The sequence below is a fragment of the Sciurus vulgaris genome, assembly GCF_902686455.1.
Source record: "Sciurus vulgaris genome assembly, chromosome: 3".
Lineage (NCBI taxonomy): Eukaryota > Metazoa > Chordata > Mammalia > Rodentia > Sciuridae > Sciurus > Sciurus vulgaris.
In genome coordinates, this window is record NC_136463.1 from 162,119,797 (window position 1) to 162,139,223 (window position 19,427).

At 37.7% G+C, this 19,427-nt stretch overlaps 1 protein-coding gene across 8 annotated transcripts in view; it reads left to right on the plus strand.

The window, feature by feature from the left end:
- Nucleotides 1-19,427, plus strand: part of UNC80 (unc-80 homolog, NALCN channel complex subunit) — a 203,932-nt gene that overhangs the window by 29,559 nt on the left and 154,946 nt on the right. For 6 of the 8 annotated variants that reach the window (XM_079134589.1, XM_079134594.1, XM_079134590.1 and 3 more), the window contains exons 8-14: nucleotides 6,326-6,587; nucleotides 7,623-7,757; nucleotides 9,349-9,565; nucleotides 10,236-10,376; nucleotides 11,497-11,765; nucleotides 12,807-13,175; nucleotides 18,180-18,326. In XM_079134589.1, the coding sequence (XP_078990715.1) occupies nucleotides 6,326-6,587; nucleotides 7,623-7,757; nucleotides 9,349-9,565; nucleotides 10,236-10,376; nucleotides 11,497-11,765; nucleotides 12,807-13,175; nucleotides 18,180-18,326 (1,540 nt within the window). The remainder of the gene's footprint in view (nucleotides 1-6,325; nucleotides 6,588-7,622; nucleotides 7,758-9,348; nucleotides 9,566-10,235; nucleotides 10,377-11,496; nucleotides 11,766-12,806; nucleotides 13,176-18,179; nucleotides 18,327-19,427) is intronic. The other 2 variants (XM_079134593.1, XM_079134596.1) reach the window with 1 other exon arrangement.

The window sequence follows — 19,427 nt, forward strand, 5'->3', positions numbered from 1 at the left end:
TAAAAAACCTTCCTCATCACAGCAAGGAAATTTCTGCCACCACATTACACGGATGCCTCGCCTCCAGTTTCCAGTAGCACCCTCCTTACTTCCATTAAGCCTTTGCCACCAGTCTCCTCAAAGTTCAGTTCTACTCACCATCTGTGCAAGGAAAGTTGTACTTTTTAAAAGAAAATGTATTCCTCTTAAGTCATTACTGATGCACCTACTTCAGGGTTTTACAACCATTCCCAAAACTTAAGGTTTTATCTTTGCACCTAAATTGTTAGGAATCAACAATTGCTGCATAACAAATTATCCCAAATCTTAGTAACTTAAAACAGCAGCAACATCAAAACTTTATTATCTCACATAGTTTATAAAGATCATGAATCCAGAATAAGCTTAGCTAAGTGATTGTAATTCAGAGTGTCTCACGATGTTGGCCAGAGAAAAAGTCCTCTGAAGCTTGACTGTTATGGAGGATCTGCTATCAAGCCCACTCAGATGACTTGTTCAGAGGCCATACCCTTACCCTTGGGGCTTCTCCAAGGGCTGCACATGACTCCCAAGCTGGCTCTTCCTAAAATAAATACCTGGGAAAGAGAGGGAGCAACCAAGATGGAAGCTTCAGTGTCTTGTACAACCCAGTCTCAGAAGGAATATACTATTACTTCTCCATTTATATGGAGCACACCAACTAACCCTGCTAAGGTATGGAAGGGGAGTACAACAGGGTGTGAATACCAGAAGGCAGGGATCATTGGGAGTGATCTTAAGGTCAGCTGCAACGAACAAAAATAAAAATAAATCGCCATCATTTATGTATTATAATTATTACGACTGCTGCTTCTTTGTATCAATTATTGAACATTCCTCCTCCATTAATTCTTTTTACTACAATTCTAGAATTTTAAAATTTAATTTAGCATAATAGTAATCTCTTTCTTCTTATACTATGTTTGAGTCTGACTTTTTTTAATCATAAAAACCTTTATCAGTTTAAAACCTTGAGGTTGTAAAATACTTACTTTTCTTACATAATTTTTCTTAACCATTGTAAGAATTAGAAATTTACAAATGTAAACAGAAAATGTTTCTTTTCTCTGAAAGAAGTCAAATTATAATGGGTCCAATCTAATTTGCCTGTAAAAACAAAACCAAATGAAATGTCCAAAATTCCTTTTTATAGAAGTACATTGTTTTGTTTTGTTTTTTGTTTTCTGACATTACACCCAAGCATCTACATATATATGCATTTCTTGACACACACACATGTACACATCTCCCAAAGCATGTATACACCCACATGTGTAAATTAGACATGAATCAGGGCACTTTGAAAAAATGAGTTACATCTTTTCTCTGCTTAGCTCTAGTGGGTGGTTGCCATGGGCATTATTATGCACAAGGTAGACCTTTCAGAAAATGCTAATGGTAATGTGCCTTCACTGGGGGAGATCCTATATTAATCAGAAATGGAGAAAACTTTAATAACAAAGTGGTGCAAATATCCTAGCAACAAAAGCTGTTTGCTTGTATCAGACAAATTCAATTCACCCATGTCTTTTGCTTTGACCTTGACTGAACTGAGCATCACTCTTCCCTGCACACTGCAGTCAGTGAACAGGTAGCTAGTTTTAAAAATTAATGTGAGATTTCATCTTTAATTACCATATGCATAGATTTAATTTATGCTTCATTAAATTCTGCATAGGGTCAAGACTGATTTCTACAGTTCTCTGCCTCCACAGATCCTCTGTTATTTCCAGAGTACTTATTTACCATTTAAGCTCTCTACTATTATCTTCCAGCATTCATTAATATTAACTTGGTTTCCCAAAGCCATGATGCTTGGAAAATAGATGAAAGCAATTCTTACCCATTTTGAAAATCTCTTTTCATCATAATGTGTTATTTAGTATATGCATATAATTTTGCATGAAGCTTATTATGGATAATTATTTAAATGTATAAAATATTGAAAAATAAGTAAAATCTACCCACAAGTGCACTAGGTATACATACACATTATTAACTTTTTGTATGTGTGCTTCTCTTCATTATTTTTATGTGTACCATTTAGAAGAAAAGTTGTGTTCATATTCTTCCATAAAATTTTCACTTTTTCATTTTTTTTCTACTAAATAACAAGAGTGTCATAGAATATTAGAGTTGGAAAGGACTCTTCCATCATCTCATACAATGAGCTTCCCCCATACAGTTTTTATCCAGTTATGTAAATTTTCATCTCATATGTTAATTAGTTTGTTAGTTAATTAAAATTATTTATCAGTCAGAGAACAGTTAATTACATATGACAATGCTGCCCTAAATGAAATTAAAATATTTAGTAATCATTTTTGCTTTTTAGTGACTATTCCAATTAGTACAGCTCACATTTTAAAACAATCTAGTGCATGAATAACACCTTAAAAAGAGTTACTTCAAGTTGTAAATATTTGCTACAGAAGGTTGTAATTAGTTTGTTGTCTCAAATCAAGTTTCTTTCAATATTAAACAACTGAAAAATGAATTGATTTAGCAAATTTTGATTACATAGTTTATAACACAGTCTGTCTCTGATCACAGCCTTGAGTTCATGGAGTCTTGCTATTCTGCAGCTCGTCGTCAGATGAACTGACAATCTTTGTTAGAAAGTAGTTAATGCCTATGGGACTTAACTGTACAGTTAATAACATTTTCAGTCAAATAATCTTGGTATGTAAAGAAAGATATAAGTTTTGTCGTCTGGTGCCCTGAAGAATGAAATTGTCAACACATCATTTCAGTTAAGGAGTTTCCAAATAGGAATCATTTTGGATGTTGACCTAAAAGTGCAGAAATCATGCATTATATTTTTTTCTAGGGCAATTGTCATTCAGTATTATTTAGAGTCTTAAGGAATACCCAACGATACTGTTTAAGATAAATATTCCTAGGACCCAACTGAGAAATTCTGGTTTAGAAGTCTGGGGTGAAATGTGGGTGTCTGCATTTTTAACAGCCTCCCTTCTTCCCATCCACCTTGGGGTTCCAATGGGAGGGTCCACTGGCATCTCATGTGGAATAGTGCTCTAGGGATTTGAAAGAATTTATAGCATTCCCTAACCTAATTTAGTAACAAAATAATTGGGGCAGAAAGTAAAGGGTAAATAACTATAGCTAGTCTGAAGGGGGAAATAATTCTGTAAAACTGCTAATGTCTGCCTTAATCACAGAAAGCTTCTCAAGAAAATGATGGTTTTCACAGGCTCTCATAAGTCACATGATTGTCATGAAGACTTGAGGACCTAAAATTACACAGCTGGTAGCCAGCCAACCTCATGCTTTGTCTTATCTTTATAGCAAGAGTATAGCACTGAAAAAGAGAGAAGAATTCCCATTATTGTAGGTATAAATTATAAACTTAGAGGAGGTCATGCTTCATTAAGAAAGAGAAATGGAATGGGGTCAGGGGAAGGGAGCATACGGAAAACCTCTTAGGAAACAGGTAGAAATGAGAATCAAGGTTCTTGTCTTGGAAGTGTAATCAAAGTCACAGAAAGAAACAAGTAGTATGCTGGAGAATTTGAGAAGATATTAAAACAGGGGCTATTTTTAAAAAGGTAAATTTGACCTGAAATTAATAATTGATATATCAGAGCAAATATAATAGAAAATGAGGTTGGAATGGTAAGCACATCAAGATAAGACAGGCTTTGTTGACCTCTGTAAAGAGCTCACATTTATTCTAAGGACGATTGAATTACCTATTGGGATAGGTTGGAGCGATGGGTTGGAGGAATAAGAGAAGAAAGTAGGAAGTAATTGTAATACACCTGATGAGAGAGTTTGGTGACTAAGACCAGAGGGGTGTCCACAGATAGAGCTGATGAGAAGTGGTTGATAGGGAATCTGTGGGATTCTAGAATGCATTTGAAGTTGTCACAAAACTAATATTTACAGAGTATTCTAGCTTTCTGGAAAAAGGATAAATGCTGGTATTACATATATGAGAATTTAGGCTATTGTAGAAAACTTCTTCAGTATGACTGCCAACCCACCTAAACAATTTAGTATTGTAGCACCTTATGTGATTGAATTACAATTTATACTTAGTTTCCTGGTTTCAATTAAAATATTCAAGAATATTAAACTATAAGATAGCATTGAAATTCAAAACCATTGTGTGTATTGGCAGTTGTCATTCAACATACCAGACAATTCTGTTAATAAGAACGAAGTAACAAAGTATGATATACTCCAATAGGGAAGTAGAAAGATTATGAAATAACAATGCCCCAGACGTGGTCTGGGTCTGTATTTTTTTTTTACTTTTTACTGCAACACATAGTAAGAAATATATTTGACTAAATTATTCTTGACAAATGTGTGAAGTTAAGCAAAAGTTTCACCACACATACAAATATTTACTCCATAGTTTTTTTTTCTAGTTAGAAGGTGCAAGTAGCTGTGTCCTATTAAATTAATTTCTTGAAATATTAATGACTTGTATTAGTTAGCTTTTCATTGCTGTGACAAAAATACCTGACAAGAACAACTTAAAGGAGGAAAAGTTTATTTGGGGCTCATAGTTTCAAAGGTCACAGTCCATTGTCAGCCAACTACCACTCTGACAGAACATCATGGTGCAAGTGTGGTAGAGGAAAGCTTCTCAGCTCATGATAGCCAGAAAGGAGTGAAGAAGGACTATACTCCCAGTAACCTGCCCTCTTCAACCACACCCCACTTGCCTTCAGTTATCACCCAGTAGCCTATTCAAATTATTAATCCATCAAATGGATTAATCCACTGATGAGGTTATAATTCTTGTAATCTAATCATTACCTAAAAGCCTCACCTCTGAACCTTGATGCTTAGGGGATCATACTTTCAAAACATGAGTTTTTCAGGGGACATTTCTAGATCTAAACCATATGAGGAGCCATAAATCTTCAATTCAAAATACATGCCTGGGAAATTTAGGAAACTCTCCTTCTTGCTCTCGGTGGTTACATTTTTGGTAAGAGGTCATCGTGAGTGGGTAGTGACATTTGTTAGTTGAGAGAAGGGTACAGAAATTTCCCTTTGCATCATATGGCTCAGAAGGAAGTCCTTGGTTGTTAAGCTTAGATTTTAGATTCCAGATGTCATCTTGGATCCCAGAAATTCTGTTTATATTTTGTCATTTATTGTCTATCATCCTGACTGGATCACATGCTTCCTAGGATAATCCTACATATCCACTAATGCCTTAGTCAGTTTGGGTTGCTATAACAAAGAACCATAACCTGGGTGCTTATCCACCCAGAAATTTATTTCTCACAGTTCTGGAAGCTGGAAGTCTCAGATCATGGTGGCAGCACAGTCGGGTTCTTGTTGCAGACTGTCTTTTCATTCTTTTCTCATGTGATAGAAAGAGAACAAGAGAGCTAGGTGGGGTCCCTTTTATAAGGGAATTAATCCTATTCATGAGGACCCTACCCTCATGACTTACTTTTCCAAAAGCATTATCTTCTAACACCATCTTTGGAAGTTTGGATTTCAAAATACAAATTTTGAGAGCCACATACATACAGTTCATTGCATCTAGCATGCTTAAGTTGTTGTGTTATGCTGAGTAATCACTTAAAACTATTTTTTAGTAGGAGTAAGTCGAACATTAAATAATGAATATATCATGTGTTTAAACTGAATAATAGAATTGCAGAAACTTGTGGTTTTTTTTAAAAAATTTGTCTTGCTATCTTACATGGATACATAACTTCAGAATTTTCAAAATGATTTAATTTTCTCATAGTAAAATTGTGTTTAGCATTTGCAGTTTCTTTTTCTTTTACATAATATTTTCACAACCGAAATTAAAATAGCTCAGTATAGTAGACAGAACAAACACCATTCCTGTTTCTACTGGAGTTAAACCTAATAGCTTAGCATAAAAGAAACATCATGACCTGAACTGCAGCTATTTCTATAGCTCTGACTCTCATCATTACCTGCCACCCAAATTACTCACCAACAAACCAATTGCTTATAAATCTCCCCTTTTTGAACTCATGATTTTTAAAAATCCAAACATTTGCAAGCATTCTTCTAGTGGATTTACCTTCCGGCCTAACCTCAGTTTTGCTGGCTAATTTTTACCCATTCTTCAAAACTCTTTCAATGTTTATGTTTCAAGGAAATATTTATCAAAAGCACAATGAGTGAGGCCAGTTCGGAGGACTTTCGAGCAAATCAAACAAGAGCTAAGCGAATGAATAAATGAAGGAATGAGAAAAGTGGAGCTGTAAGCCATGTTGCGCTGCCCCTTGGAAGGCTTGGCTGCCAGTGTAATTATCTTCTTTCTTGCCTTTGGGAGCAGGGCCTCTCTGGTTATACCTCCATGCCAAAGATCCCGCTACGCCACCTACTTCGACGTTGCTGTTCTCCGCTGCCTACTCCAGCCCCATTGGTCTGAAGAAGGCACTCAGTGGTCTCTGATGTACTATTTACAAAGACTGCGACACATGTTGGAAGAGAAGCCAGAGAAGCCTCCGGAGCCAGATATTCCTCTCCTACCCAGACCCAGGAGTAGCTCCATGGTAGCAGCAGCACCCTCACTAGTGAACACTCACAAAACCCAAGTAAGACATCTGTGCACTGTCATTTCAACTAGCAACTTTGGCCATAACACTCTCTCTTTTTCTTCTGTGCACCCAGTGCTCTTTGATTGGTAGATTCCTCTCTTGCCATTGTCCTTTCCTTTCCATCTTTCGCCTCTGAACTTCTTGACCACTGTTTAGTTCTCCGTTTACCATTGGAAAAAGTGCACCTCTTACACATACTACTGTAATGTAAGTCTCTGTTTATCCAGAATAATGAAAATAGGCTCTTCTGGGTAATCAAAGTGGATAAGAGAGAGTTCTGATATGTCATCTGTCAATTACCAATATCATAAAATATGGGACACTCCCATTTTACTGAATGTGACTGACCCTATGGTATAACTCAAAAATTTTCAGTATTTCATGTCATCATTAGACATATTGCTTTTTGATATATAGTCTCGCTATTTATTATAGATGTTTGGATAAATAAACTGAATGTATTTGGATGTGGTGACATCCGGATGAAAATTGCTTTTTGATGAACAATTGTCCTAATATAAGTTGAATGCTTGCTCTTCCCCTTTCTCATCAATGTTGTATGTTGACAATATAGAGAAAAATCTGACTTGTAGGGTTTTCCAATTGTGGGGCTTAAAATTCTTTCCTACACTTTCTGAAAGTATACATGAGCAATATCAGAGTGGAAAAGAAATATACTCTGCTTTACTAGTAGATATTCTATCCAAAGTAATTATTTCCCTTAATAAATTTTAAATGGAAAAAGATTCTTTTTAACTAAAAAAGTAAAAAAGATTTATATTTTCTATTTTCTCATCATTATGGATCTCGGGTTACATGGCCTCAGTGCCAAAAACTCCAAACAGAAGTTAGTACGAAATACTAGTAGAGGTTATAGAATTTGAATTTTGAAAGTACAGACACGCATGTTCAATACTTCATAAATATCAAAAAAGTAGGCATATTCTTATTAAAAATGCAACATATCAATAACAAGATATTTGGATAACAGCCCTGAGTCCTTGATCATTGTCTATTTTTTTGCATGTTAAGGATCTCACCATGAAGTGTAATGAAGAAGAAAAATCTCTTAGTCCTGAGGCCTTTTCCAAGGTTTCATTGACCAATCTGCGCAGGTCTGCAGTACCTGATCTTTCTTCAGACCTGGGCATGAACATTTTTAAAAAGGTGAGTAGGATCGCCTATACCTTTGAAATTTTAGTAATTAAATTCAGTGGGGCATGAGGTACTTCTGATCACGCTACGGTATGGGGTGGTTACAACACTGGCTTGTAACCTATAGCATAACCCTATAGTCTGTGTAAGTCCCTCCGTGTGTGAGTGTGCTTCCTGCTCTTAGTGCTCCACAGGGCTGTTGGAGGGTCAGTTCAGATGATGCACAGTGATGGTGGAGGTAATTGTGGTGGTAATGACGGTTCAAATCATTTCATCAAGTATTTCACATAAAAAGTTCTCACCTAATCCAATGAAATTCTTTATTCTATCTGTTTTGCAGAGGAGAATTTGACCCTTAGAAGCTTTAAGTAGTCACCAAAGAGTGAACCCAAACCTAAAAGTAGATCATCTAACTAAAAGTTCTATGCTCTTCTGAATCCATCACTCTATATCTTGTTTTTATAATATTTGGAGCAAATTGCATAGAAAAGAATATGTGTGGACTCATGTACATATGTACATACATATTTAGAAGTAAGGGTTTTTTTGCCTTTTATTTTGAAAATAATTTGCTTTTAAAGTTATTAGCTGAATTATGTCAATGAATAATACAACACATGTTAATGAGCCCAGCTTGTCATGACTGCCCTCATTAAGAATGCAACAATAGGCAATGGCCATCATTTTCTTGAAAGCCATTGATAATTTGAGAGGAAAAAGAGATGTTCAATCTTGGCTGCATGTAGAATTTTTGAGGAGCTTTTATAAAAAGACACGTGCCCAGGCCAGATCCCAGACCAATTAAATCAGAATTGTTGAAGATGGGCTCAGGCACTGGTATATTTGAAAATCTTTCTAGATAATTCTGAACTCCTAGTTACACTTGATCTTGAACTATTTTGTAGGAATAATGGGTTTGTATCAATAAGTTCTCTGTATCATCTTTGACTGTATCCTGTGAGTAGTTGCACATGGTTAACTAAAATAATGAATCTCAGTTTTGAAAAAGGGACAGCCTGGTTCAAGTGACCAGGAATCCTATATTCTAATCTAGCAATTCTCCAATTTCAGTGTCTATTGCAATCACTTACAAGGCTTGTTAAAACACATTGCTAAACCTCACCTTTTGAGTTTCTGATACAGTATGTCTGGGAATACACTGGAGAATGTGCCTTTCTAGCAGGTTCCCAAGTGATGCTGATGCTGCTTGTCCAGGAAGCACACTTTGGGAACACTCCTTTAATCCACCAATCAGAAAGACCTATGAAATGTATGACCTTTTGCTTAGTTTCTTTTCTCTTTTTTTGGTTGTCAATAGACTTGTATTTTATTTATTTATATGCAGTGCTGAGAATCGAGCCCAATGCCTCACACATGCTAGGCAAGTGCTCTACCACTGAGTCATAACCCTAGCCCTAGTTTCTTTTCTCTTTTAACAAATTAGGGACATTTTGCCCATTTCTACTGAATGACATTCAGGGACTTCCTGGGTTTCCTCTGCCTGGAACATTTCCTGTGTTGTACGACAGGATATGGAGCCCCTTGAGAAGTAGGCTATCTTTTCTTTGCCCTGCGCTTGACTCTTCATCTCTTATCATTGCAGTTCAAGAGCCGCAAAGAAGACCGCGAGAGGAAAGGTTCCATTCCGTTCCACCACACTGGGAAGAGGAGGCCCCGAAGAATGGGTGTGCCATTCCTGCTTCATGAGGACCATCTGGATGTGTCCCCCACCCGTAGCACATTCTCCTTTGGAAGTTTCTCAGGGCTTGGAGAAGACAGGCGAGGCATGGAAAAAGGAGGCTGGCAAACCACCATTTTAGGTGATCACAAAAGACCTTTTAAAGTGGGGCAGAGCTCTGGTGGCCTATTCAGGACTCTTGACCTGTGGCTCCCTGGAAAGTCTGGGTCTTTCTTGGACAATTCAGCCAAGAAGTTTGGTCCCAACTGCAGGGTCCCCAGTACTGAAATAATGCTGTGTTTTCACAGCAAACAAAAGTAAATAAGTAATTATGTAAGAATTCTGCGTCATCAGCCAGGTAAAGGCCCTGTTTTTTTTAGATGGCTCCAGATGCAGAAACATGGCCCTAAAGGATTCTGAGCCTTAACTTTCATTGGTTAATAGAAAGACAAGCCTTTATTTAACTCTGGTATTTAATAAAGGAAAAAGTGAAGCAAAGAGAAAGAAGCATTTTTCTGTTTGGGATGGCCTATTAAGACGGCCAGCTTAAAATCAGGAGCTGACAGTTGGCAGGGCCGCCAGATGGTTTCTGACATTCGGCTTAGATTGGGGCTGACCTTATCACAGGCAGTTCCATCAGTCGTGTCGACCTTGACTACACCCCAGGCAAGTTCAATTCTTGCTGTTTTGGCTGTGTCTTCCGCTCTTCCTAATACCCCCTCACTCTCACTGCTGTCCTTAGGAAAGGCGAGAGTCTCAGCAGAGAACCTTTCAGATTTTAGAAACCTCTTGCGCGCTCTCCTCCATTTTAGGGAAGCTGACGCGGCGGGGCAGTTCGGACGCAGCCACGGAGATGGAGAGCCTGAGCGCCAGGCACTCGCACTCCCACCACACCCTGGTGAGCGACCTGCCTGACCCCTCCAACAGCCACGGAGAGAACACCGTCAAGGAAGGTGGGTGCTGGGCCGGGCTGGCGCTGCAGTTCAGACTTCTTGTTCCCTGTGCTGACACCGTGCTCCATGTTGATTGTACTGCACTTGAGTTTTTTTGAAATCTTTCATTGTTGTGTTACCACTGGATAATTTACTTTTTAGCCATTCTTAGTGAATCCTTACCAGAAAGAGCTATTTTGTCACTACACTGTGACCACCAGACCTCTAAAGGAAGACCAGAGATGAGCCACTCATATTTGTATTCAAAATACCATAGGCCCACGGAGCCAAATGGCAGCTTGCAAAGCATGTAGCACTTCAGTTCCCTCTGTGATATGCTTTGGAGGGGCTTATACACCATCGGTGGGGAGAAAATCACTGTCTTTCAGGGCCACCAATTCCTTTTTCACACAGATTCTATTTCAGACAAGTGCCTTATGGGCTTTACACAGATGGAATATGTTTCTGGGTAGAATCTAAGGTAGGTTCTTTTATTCTTAACAGAATAATTTGATTCTAAGGCAGGTTTTTTTTTTTTTTTTTTTTAACTCTTAACAGAATAATTGATTCTTATTCTTATGCTTTCATAGGAACACAAGTTGATCCCTCTTTGAACTGTACTTCAAGTATCACTTAGTTACAAATTTATATTCCATTACTTTAACTGGAGAAGAAAAATTCCTCTCTCTCTCTCTCTCTCTCTCTCTCTCTCTCTCTCTCTCTCTTTTTTTTTTTTTTTGTAATACACCAGATAAAAATAAGATATTTTAACAGCCATAACTTATAGGAAAAATACTTCATTTAAACTAGTTTTCGTCAACATGGTCTGTCATCTAATGGTGTGTAAAATCTACCTACCATGATCAATAATGGTGAACTAAGTCAGTGTTAGACAAAAGGTAAATCCCAACTTCAGCTTAAGGAAGCCAGTTGCAATTCAGTTTTTCTGTAGCCTTCATTAGTTATCAATATTACTTGGCCTTACAGCTTTAGCAGTTCTGTGGGAGTTGAGGATGACTTTGAGACTCTAAGTCAAAGCTACAGCCATGATCATGGTCATAATTTAAATAATAGCATAACTGTCGAGCTGATGTAGCAGGTGACGATGAGGAAATCTAAGACGTTGCTTTTGTTTTATTAGTGCGATCCCAGATCTCCACGATCACAGTAGCGACCTTCAATACCACGCTGGCATCGTTCAACGTAGGCTATGCAGACTTTTTCAGTGAGCACATGAGGAAGCTCTGCAACCAGGTGCCTATCCCAGAGATGCCTCACGAACCACTGGCCTGTGCAAACCTGCCCCGCAGCCTCACAGACTCCTGCATAAACTACAGCTACCTGGAGGACACAGAGCACATCGATGGGACCAACAACTTTGTCCATAAGAATGGCATGCTTGATCTTTCTGTAAGGACCAAGAATTTTTCTTCTGAAGGCCAGAAAGATGTTGTTTGTTTAACCCAAATTTTACATGGTTGGGTAAAAGGGCATAGAGATTCTTAGAAGTATTGAATCTTAACATGAAAAAAACTACCCACATAAAAAAATTTCATTAATGTGTCAACCATCATAGATGTACCTTTTGTTTTTTCCCTCAGGCATTGCATTGGACTTGATCTGATCTAAGAATATTTTTATAATTCAAAAATCTTAGTGAATCCTCAATAAAAATATATAAAGCGTATGTTTGTGTGTTTGCGAAACCTCTTTCTTCCCAGAAAGAGAGTAGGAAGTTCATTTGTTTTATTTGGTTATGTAAGCAACAAGACTACAAACCTCCTGTGTAGTCAGAGAAAATGAATGGAAGTCCTTAAAATAGTTAGACTTGCATTCTCAAGAATGCCTTTCTTGAGTGTAGTTATTAGCAAATGAAAGGGTTTATATTTTATAATTACATTTCACAAACATTATTATTGCACATTAGGGAACCTGGCTTAGCAATAATTTAAACTATTAAAATCAATAAAGGGCATAATTTAAACATGCAAATATTATACATTTGAAGTTGAAGGGTAAATAATGATACAATTTTGAATAAGCGAGTGTTACTTTATTATGAGCATAAAAATATCATTCTTCTTTATTCATTATTTATGGAAAGTGAAAGAGAATTGAAACACACTCATTTTAAATATCAGTTGTACAAGTTTCCATTTGGGTAAATAATTACTCTCCCCTTAATTCACCATTCTTCACTATACCCACTAACTGTGTATATCATGGCAAGTTTGAGGAGACTTAAGTGAGAAAATACATGATTTTAATTCTTTGGATGATATAAACTCTATATTAAGCATATACACAAGATCCCCATGCACCTTAGATAAGAAAATCTGAAAATTGCCTGATTTATGCCATGTGCATAGCACAAACAAAGAAAATGGGTTAAACAGAATAAACAAATCTATTAGGAATAGATAACTTAATCATCCTGTTTGTCTTCTGCAGGTGGTTCTGAAGGCTGTTTATCTTGTCCTTAACCATGACATCAGCTCTCGCATCTGTGATGTGGCACTAAACATTGTGGAATGCTTGCTTCAACTTGGTGTAGTCCCCTGCGTGGAAAAGAACAGAAAGAAGAGTGAAAACAAAGAAAATGAGACCATGGAAAAGAGACCAAGTGAAGGAACTTTCCAGTTCAAAGGAGTATCTGGAAGTTCTAGCTGTGGATTGGGGGGCCCTTCTATTAGTGGAGCTGGAGATGGTGGAGGAGAAGAAGGAGGAGGTGGAGATGGAGGAGGTGGAGGAGGTGATGGAGGAGGAGGTGGAGGAGGTGGAGGAGGCCCTTATGAGAAGAATGATAAGAACCAAGAGAAGGTATGACTGAACCACCTTCTACATCCTCATGAAATATTGCTCTGAATTTCTTTCCAATGCTGGTTTGCCAGCAATTTATTGACTCAGAATAGCAACTAATCACTAGAGCAAAAAAATACTGAATGTAGAAATCTCTTAGGTTCTCAGCAGGCATGAGTAGAAAGAGATTGGACTGTGTTTTAAATCCACAAACCATTGTCATCAGTGCTTTGCTAGAATGAATTTTCTGGTCATATTATTTCTGCAACAGAACATCTCAGATGCATTTTTTCCATTTCCATAATTCTCAATGCCACCAAGGATAGCCTTTTTCTTGAGATTTTCATGGTGTAACTTGAGTAGTGTCTTAGTCTACTCACGTTGCAATAACAAAATACTGTAAATTGGATGGCCAAATCAACAGAAATTCACTCCTCACAGTTCTAGAGGCTGGGAAGGTGAAGGTCAAGTTGCCAGCCGTGTGGGTTTAATCGGAGGCCGTTTGCTTGACTTGTAGGAGACCACCAATGCTGTGTGCTCACATGGCCTCCTCTTTGTGCATTGCAGGGAGACAGAGAGCCTGATCCCTTTGGACCCAGGTCCCAGTGTCTGACCTCATTTAATTTTAATGAACTCCCAAAAGCCCATCTGCAGATATAATCAGATTAAAGTTTAAGGATTTAGTATATGAATTTCAGGAGGACACAAATATCCAGTCCATAAGAAGCAGTATGGGCTTTCTTCAGTATAAAGTTCTTCCTATGATTTTGATAACAGATTTTTGGCAGCTAACTGTAACCACAATTAAGGGGAAAGCAAGAGAAGAATGTTGCTTGATTGTTGGTTGATGTTTTTGATGTTGGTTGAGTATGTTCTAGTCTCAGTCCCCTCATGTCTTAGTGTATCATCTCCCAGAGGTTTTTGCCTTCCTATTATTGATCATTCCAGAATTTCATTCCCTCTGCCTTGGCAAAACCTGGCTATGATCTCTGCGTTTAATGTCAAGAATCCATTATTTTTTCTTCTTGAGTTTTAAATACAAATTACCACAGCTTAAATTCACATAACTCACACTGATTTTGATTTGAGATTGTAGCTGGAATATGCTGTTCAGAAATTGAAACCAACAAGAGACTTGAATCTCTAATAGGTAACAATCTGCATAACAGGTCAAGTGTTTACAAGTGAAAGATTATACTATATAGAATTCTAACATCCACAGACATAATATAAACTATAAATTGTCCATTTACCCCATAGGGTGTTAGATTTTTACATTCGAATGAGAATTACAGAGTTCCCTCCTCTTTTACAATTTCTTCTCTTTCCAGTCCCACCTGGTACATAATTAATGTGCATTTATCACCTGTGTTTCTTTATTTCACAGCTTACTTTTATCTTCCCAATATTCATGGACTCTGATCCAAATATTCCTGCTTCAATATTCTTGGGTTCCTTAGCCCTTTCTTTAGGATTTTCTTCTTCTGCCTTAATTATATAGTATACCTAGACATTATTCCAGATACTATAGCTTGGTGCTATAAATGTTATTTTGACCAAAATTATCACTTTGAATCAATATAGGGGATTTTAAAACCAGATGATATCATCTCTAAAACAGCAACCAAGATGCATTTGTTTTGTAGTTAGTTCTCAAAATGATATTCTTTTTAGTACAAAGAATTTGCGAAATAAAATCTGATGCCAGTTCAGGTGGCTTGTGTTTGTGATTCACAAAGGCCTCTTCTTCCCTAAAACTATCTATTATTTTCAGTGGAATCAGGAAGTTCATCTAATTTTCAGCCGACTAATATCAGAAACATGGGAGGGGACAGAAAGGAAGATCTAATTTCTATTTCCATATTGACCACTAGCTTATATACAGAGAAGTTGAAATATTATTTAGTATCTCTGATTTCTGCCTGTAGCTTGATGCCTCTTTCTGAATGTCCTCTTGACAGCAGCTTAAATCCCAAGGACACCAGAAGGTCTAAAGAAAGAAAAACCTGAACTGATCCTTACAAAGGGTTTCAGAGCTAGAGAATTTTTTGTTGGGGAAGGGTAGCAGGGATTGAACTCAGGGGCACTAGACCACTGAGCCACATCCCCAGCCCTATTTTGTATTTTATTTAGAGATAGGATCTCACTGAGTTACTTGGCACCTCACTTTTGCTGAGGCTGGCTTTTTATTTTTTTTATTGTATACAAATGGGATACATGTTGTTTCTCTGTACATGGAGTAAAGGCATACCATTTGTGCAATCATAAATTTACATAGGGTAATGTTGTTTGATTCAGTCTGTTATTTTTTCCTTTCCCCCCACCCCTCCCACCCCTCTTTTCCCTCTATACAGTCCTTCCTTCCTCCATTCTTGCCCCCCTCCCTAACCCTAACCCTAACACTAACACTAACACTAACCCCTCCCACCTCCCATTATGTGTCATCATCCGCTTATCAGCGAGATCATTCGTCCTTTGGTTTTTTGAGATTGGCTTATCTCACTTAACATGATATTCTCCAATTTCATCCATTTGCCTGCAAATGCCATAATTTTATCATTCTTTATGGCTGAGTAATATTCCATTGTATATGTATACCACAGTTTCTTTATCCATTCATCAATTGAAGGACATCTAGGTTGGTTTCACAGTCTGGCTATTGTGAATTGAGCAGCTATGAACATTGATGTGGCTGTATCTCTGTAGTATGCTGATTTTAAGTCCTTTGGGTATAGGCCAAGGAGTGATAGCTGGGTCAAATGGTGGTTCCATTCCAAGCTTTCTGAGGAATCTCCATACTGCTTTCCAGAGTGGCTGCACTAATTTGCAACCCTACCAGCAATGTATGAGTGTACCTTTTTCCCCACATCCTCGTCAACACCTATTGTTGCTTGTGTTCTTGATAATCGCCATTCTAATTGGGGTGAGATGGAATCTTAGGGTAGTTTTGATTTGCATTTCTCTTATTACTAGAGATGTTGAACATTTTTTCATATATCTGTTGATTGCTTGTACATCTTCTGTGAAGTGTCTGTTCATTTCCTTAGCCCATTTGTCTATTGGATTATTTATATTCTTGGTGTAGAGTTTTTTGAGTGCTTTATATATTCTGGAAATAAGTGCTTTGAACTTGCGATCCTCCTGCCTCAGCCTCCCAAGCCACTGGATTACAGGCATGCACCACCACGCCCAGCAGAGCTACAGAATTCTTAAAGGGACATATAATAATTTTAAAGTATATGTAAACCAATCTGCCAAATAAGCCCTTGCTTAGGGTGACCTTTTCTGAGACACTACTACATGACTCTGTTTTCCATATACTATCCAAAGACTCATGACTGTGGGGACTGGTGAGGAATGAAATTCAGTATAAGTTCTGCTCACAGAGCTTTTTGTTCAAGGACTTAGTCCCCCCAGAGGGCTTGGTTGTATCCAATTCATCCACCAGGATAGGTGGGTTTCTAATTTGCATAAAGGTGCCTCAGACAATAACAGTGTCCTAGACCTAGAAATAATAATTAGCACTTATTTTGCTATTATTATGGACCTTAAATGTTTTTACTTTTTTGACCTATGAGATGATTATATTATTTTACTAATATTGCAATTTTGTAGGACACTGAGTGCTTAAGTAGCTTGCCCAAGGTTTTATAATTACCAAATGTCGCAGCTAAGATTTAATCCAAACTAAAAATGATCTTAATTGGGAAATGTATCTGGAGCTAAGATGGCTCTTTAAAGCAGTTCTTAGGTGATGCAAGGAGACGTTTGCCTCGGCCACCCTTCTGCTGGTGACCTGTCAAGGAAGGTCATCCGCCTCCTGGAAAACAGTGTAAAGTTGATTGTTTGGTGGAGGCAGCTCTCCAGCAGAAGTGGTCAGCTAAGGACTGTCAGCCATTGACACTTCCAACAGCTCAGAGAATGAACGTTTCATCCCAGAAGGGAATTCCCTAGCCCTTTCTTCCACACCCTACCCACATTGGAGTACTCTTTCCAAGTGTGGCCCAAAAGTTCATGCGTCCACCTGTTCATATGACTAACAGAAAAATCCCTTATGTCACCAGTATGTCATTTGCTTTACACAGCAAGCCTGTGAAGGAGGAAGGGCATCTATTAGGGTACTTAATTCACAGGTGAGGAAACAAAAGAGATTAACTTATCTAACATCATGTGCAATTATGGACTAGGAGCTGGAATTCCAAGTCTTCAGGGCACGTGCTGACTCTGAATGTAACTAGGATGGTTGAGGCAGGTTGCTGCTTCTCAAAGGTAATGACTCTCCCACCCCGGGCTTAGCATCATCCCTTAGCAACAGCTTCCTTATGCTTCTTTGGAAATGTTTCAAGGAAGTTCCTTTTCTGGACATCATGTTCTCCACTCACAGTAAGGATTAAAAGGAGCAAATAAGTAGATGATAATGATTCTCATAATTCATCTCAGGAGGGTTTCCAATCTAGCCTCAAGGGAAGAATCATGCTGAATGCTTATAAAGTTCTGCATATTCTTGCTTTTCTTGTGCATGTGAATTATAACATCCTGAAAGTATGCAATTGGAAAAATTCTTCAAAAATAGCAGAAATTGCCATGAAATTTCAAATTTGCCCAGTTGCAAAAATTCAGCAGTAATCCTTAGCTGGTGGTATTATCAGAAGACTGCTCATGAGGGTACTTCCTAAGAAAATTGATTGGTCTTCATCACTGATGATCCCACCATCTCTCTTTCTCTAGGTAGATGTTCCAATAGACTTTCAAGGGTATGAAAGATATCTTCTGAGAAAAAGGTCTATGTTCACGTTCTAGCACCAGAAGATATTCAAAATGCACAAATTATTTTCTTTTCATTCATGAACTAGATTTTAGAAAAATGAGTTTGTTGAACCCTTGACAATTCTATTTCCCAAATTGCAGGTGCTTATTATAAAACATACAAATTTTATTTAATTGTAAAATAGAATCTTAGTAGCAATAGTGTTTCAGTGGCAAAGTGAATAGACTTCTCTTTTGTTTCTTGATCATGGGTACCAGGATGAAAGTACACCTGTAAGCAACCATAGGCTTGCTCTTACCATGCTCATCAAAATAGTGAAGTCTTTGGGATGTGCCTATGGTTGTGGAGAAGGACACCGAGGGATCTCAGGAGATCGTCTGAGACACCAGGTATTCCGAGAGAATGTAAGAGAATTAAAGTAGATTCCATTTCCTCTCCCTCTTCCCTTCCTCCTATTGAGGAATGAGTCCTTTGACAATGAGGGTCAGTGTTCCCTGAAAAATATTTTATTTTATAGGGTAATTTAATGGTATCTTGGGATGGGAGAAATCCCACAAGATATCTCAAGACAACCAAAACTGGCTTAGGAAAGTTTAATTGGGAAAACACTTCTGCCTCTTGCCTAGAGCAGACCAACAACCAGTTGGTGAAAGGGTATATGATTGGAATGTGTGAATTGCAGTTTGGAAGAACTTTGCACAGATGAATACATTTAGCAAGCTTCTGATGACCTATGACAAATGATTTTCAATCATCTGTCTGGCTACTATAGAAGCATATTTCATATTAGAGAAAGGGGTCAAAGTTGAGGACTTAAGTTTATTGTTCTTACTTAGAGATGGAAAATGGCCCTTATTGGGACAAAACAGGACTGCAAAAAGTAGCCAGTTGTTTCCTGGCTGCTTTGCTTGAGAATGAACCTCTAATTCTACATATTTGAGATCATGTCCCTTTGATCTGTGTGAAACTTGAAACTCTGCACTTGGGCTTGCCACAGTAATTCTGCAATGGAACATTACAGCTCATTGTCAATGAGCTCTACTGACTGTGCCTTGTCTGTTCTGACTTGACCAATGACCCACTTTCGCAGCAAGCCTGAGTAGGGGTAGTTGCCTCATGTGGGAATTGAAATTCTAAGAAAATATTCTTTTCACAAAAAAGGAAAAAAAAAAAAAAAAAAAAGGATTTGATGCAAATCTGAGTCCAGAAAACCCTTTGGCATATCTTGGCAGAGTTTTAGGATCATGTCAAAATCTAATGCCGGACCAGTTTTTCTTGGTGTTAGGTTTTGCCATGAGGTGTTCACATAGTGCTGGCATGCTGAATTCTTGCTTAATGTAGCTCCTATCATCTATATATTTATCCATCTTTTTTTATATTCTGTTATGCTGTATTATTTTAGTTTAACATCTATGTGGGGAGTTACAAAGTAATTAATTTGAAACATGAATGTCTTGACCAAGATCTGGATTTTAAGGCTGAAAATAAATAAATAAATAAATAAA